Source organism: Cucurbita maxima, unplaced genomic scaffold (genome assembly GCF_002738345.1).
Source record: "Cucurbita maxima cultivar Rimu unplaced genomic scaffold, Cmax_1.0 Cma_Scf00092, whole genome shotgun sequence".
NCBI lineage: Eukaryota > Viridiplantae > Streptophyta > Magnoliopsida > Cucurbitales > Cucurbitaceae > Cucurbita > Cucurbita maxima.
In genome coordinates, this window is record NW_019272108.1 from 308,788 (window position 1) to 310,415 (window position 1,628).

General features: G+C 39.5%; 1 protein-coding gene across 1 annotated transcript; it reads left to right on the top strand.

Annotated features, from left to right (window-relative positions):
- The first annotated feature begins 255 nt into the window (after positions 1–255).
- On the top strand, positions 256–887 carry LOC111472919 (radixin-like). Its single transcript, XM_023118515.1, has 2 exons — positions 256–400; positions 616–887. Exons 1-2 carry the CDS (start codon positions 256–258, stop codon positions 885–887), a joined length of 417 nt encoding a protein of 138 aa, XP_022974283.1.
- Positions 888–1,628: the final 741 nt, after the last annotated feature.

Below are 1,628 nucleotides of genomic sequence, written 5' to 3' on the forward strand. Positions count from 1 at the left end.
AGGTGTTCTCTTGATGGCCCAAAATGAAGATCTGAAAGCAAAAGAACACGGCGTGCGAAAGACGATGGCAGTAGTCGTAAGGCAATGGAAGTCGTTGAAAATGAGGTGATAAGCAGCGAATTTGGCGAAATCGCGATATCGGAGACGAGAAAATCGAAGGACTCTGGATTGAACACGCGATCAGCGAAAGAGCCAAAGAAACTGTCGGATCATCAGGAGGAGAACTGAGATTCAGTGTAACAACTCAAAACTGCCATGGATAAATCTGTGGAGAAGTCTCAGTTGCAGACGTTGAAATCGTTGAACGAGCACCTTTCGAAGGAGAAAGTAGAGATTGAAAAAGAAAAGAAAGCTTTAGAAATGTTGATTGAAAGGTTAGAGAAGAAACTGACTGAGCTGAGTGAGAGTTCTTTCTATCTCAAATAGAAGAAGGAAGAGAATGGAAAGGAAATTTTTAAGCTTGTGAAGAAAATTGTAGAAGATGTGGAGAAAGAGAATGACTTATTAATGGAGATTGATGGTTCAGTGGAAGAGCTTGTGAGGGAGGAGAAAGATGTAGAGATGCTAACTCAATAGAGAGACTCACTTGATGTGAATTTGAATCGAGTCCAACAGGAGGCAGTGAGCTTACGATTGAGATAATCACTCGTGATATAGCTGAAATGGAGGAGGCAAAAGTGGAAGTGAAAAATGTCGTTGTTGACTTGCGAAGAGAATTGAGTAAACTGAAAGAAGCTATGACGTCTTTGATTGAGTCGAGCGTGGCTGAGAACGAGAGAAATAAGGAGTTGTGTCTCAAATGGGCTGTTTTCGAGAAGCTCCAAATAAAGTTTCATCAGAAAAGGATAAGCTTAGTTTGGTGTTCGAGGACAAGGAGAGGAAATTGAAGAAGCCATGACTAAGCTCAAGAAAACGAAAATGGCACAGGTGGAGTCGTTCAATATAGCATTTAAGTTTATAGGGGAGTTTGAGTGAATAAACTTTAAATGCTAAATGCCAATTTTAGTTAATTTGTTGGAGAGTTTAGTTGGAGAGGGTGAAAGAAAAGGCCAAGAGCCATTATACTAATAATGGCATGTTTATGGGTGGCTAGAAGTAATAGCAAACATTTTTTTTTTTTTTTGATAAATTCAGTGTTCTTTTGTCTCTTTGTCTCTCCACCCTCGACCACTCCTTCACAAATACGCGAGTAGTATTTTCACAAATTGGTAACAAAGCGTTCTATCGTTAATGTGTGTGAGATTTATTTTACAAATTAGTCAGATTTATTTAACAATTCATCTCAGCACCCAGCAAAATCCATGACACAGGCTCGCAACATAACTTCTAAGATTTGGTTCAGTCTTTCGGTCTGTCCGTTTGTCTGAGGATGAAATGTTGTACTAAACCTCAACTGAGTTCCCAATGCTTTTTGAAAACTTTTCCAAAACTGAGAGGTGAACCTAGTGTCCCGATTAGATACTATGGACTGATATACAATTGAGCCCACCGATCCATATGATATGTGGATTTTCCTGGGATGATGTGAACCACCTTGGTAAGTCTGTCAACAACTATCCATATTACATTGAAACTCTACTTGGTCTTGGGCAAACCCGAGATAAAATCCATACAAACTGCTTCCCATT